At 41.1% G+C, this 409-nt stretch overlaps 1 protein-coding gene across 1 annotated transcript; it reads left to right on the plus strand.

Moving 5' to 3' along the window:
• Positions 1-2: 2 nt before the first annotated feature.
• On the plus strand, positions 3-407 carry TM35_000063040 (uncharacterized protein; the record flags this gene model as incomplete). The annotated part of the gene is made up of 1 exon (XM_029023341.1): positions 3-407. A coding segment is annotated over one exon (405 nt), but the record flags the coding sequence as incomplete, so codon positions are not given.
• Positions 408-409: the final 2 nt, after the last annotated feature.

A 409-nucleotide genomic window follows, 5' to 3' on the forward strand; every position in this document is an offset into this window, starting at 1 on the left:
TTTTTGATCGACTTAGGGAACAAGGTATTGTCCTTCAGCAATTCCCAGGTCCCTCATCTAGCTTAACAGATGAGGAATGGACACAGAATCAACTCTATGATATCATTGTTAACTCATCTAGAGAGCAAATAGCTGCAGCCATTCTTAAAAATCACGACAAGCATGAGAACGAGGATGTAGAAGCGAAAGAAAAAAAGAAGAAGAAAAACAAAAAAATGGGAGAAGAGGGAAAAGAGGAAATAAATAGAGAAAGGGTGAGCAATAAGGAAATGGAGATGGATAAACATGATGAAGCTCGACGCGATCCTGGGCGTCCTTTGTTATACCGTGGACAATCAGAGAAATCACTAGATGGCCAACGTGGAGTTGCATCCTTTTCCCGACAAGTGAACTCATTAGGAGAAAGAGG

This window comes from Trypanosoma theileri (genome assembly GCF_002087225.1).
Source record: "Trypanosoma theileri isolate Edinburgh chromosome Unknown TM35_Tth_6_V1, whole genome shotgun sequence".
NCBI classification, from domain to species: domain Eukaryota; phylum Euglenozoa; class Kinetoplastea; order Trypanosomatida; family Trypanosomatidae; genus Trypanosoma; species Trypanosoma theileri.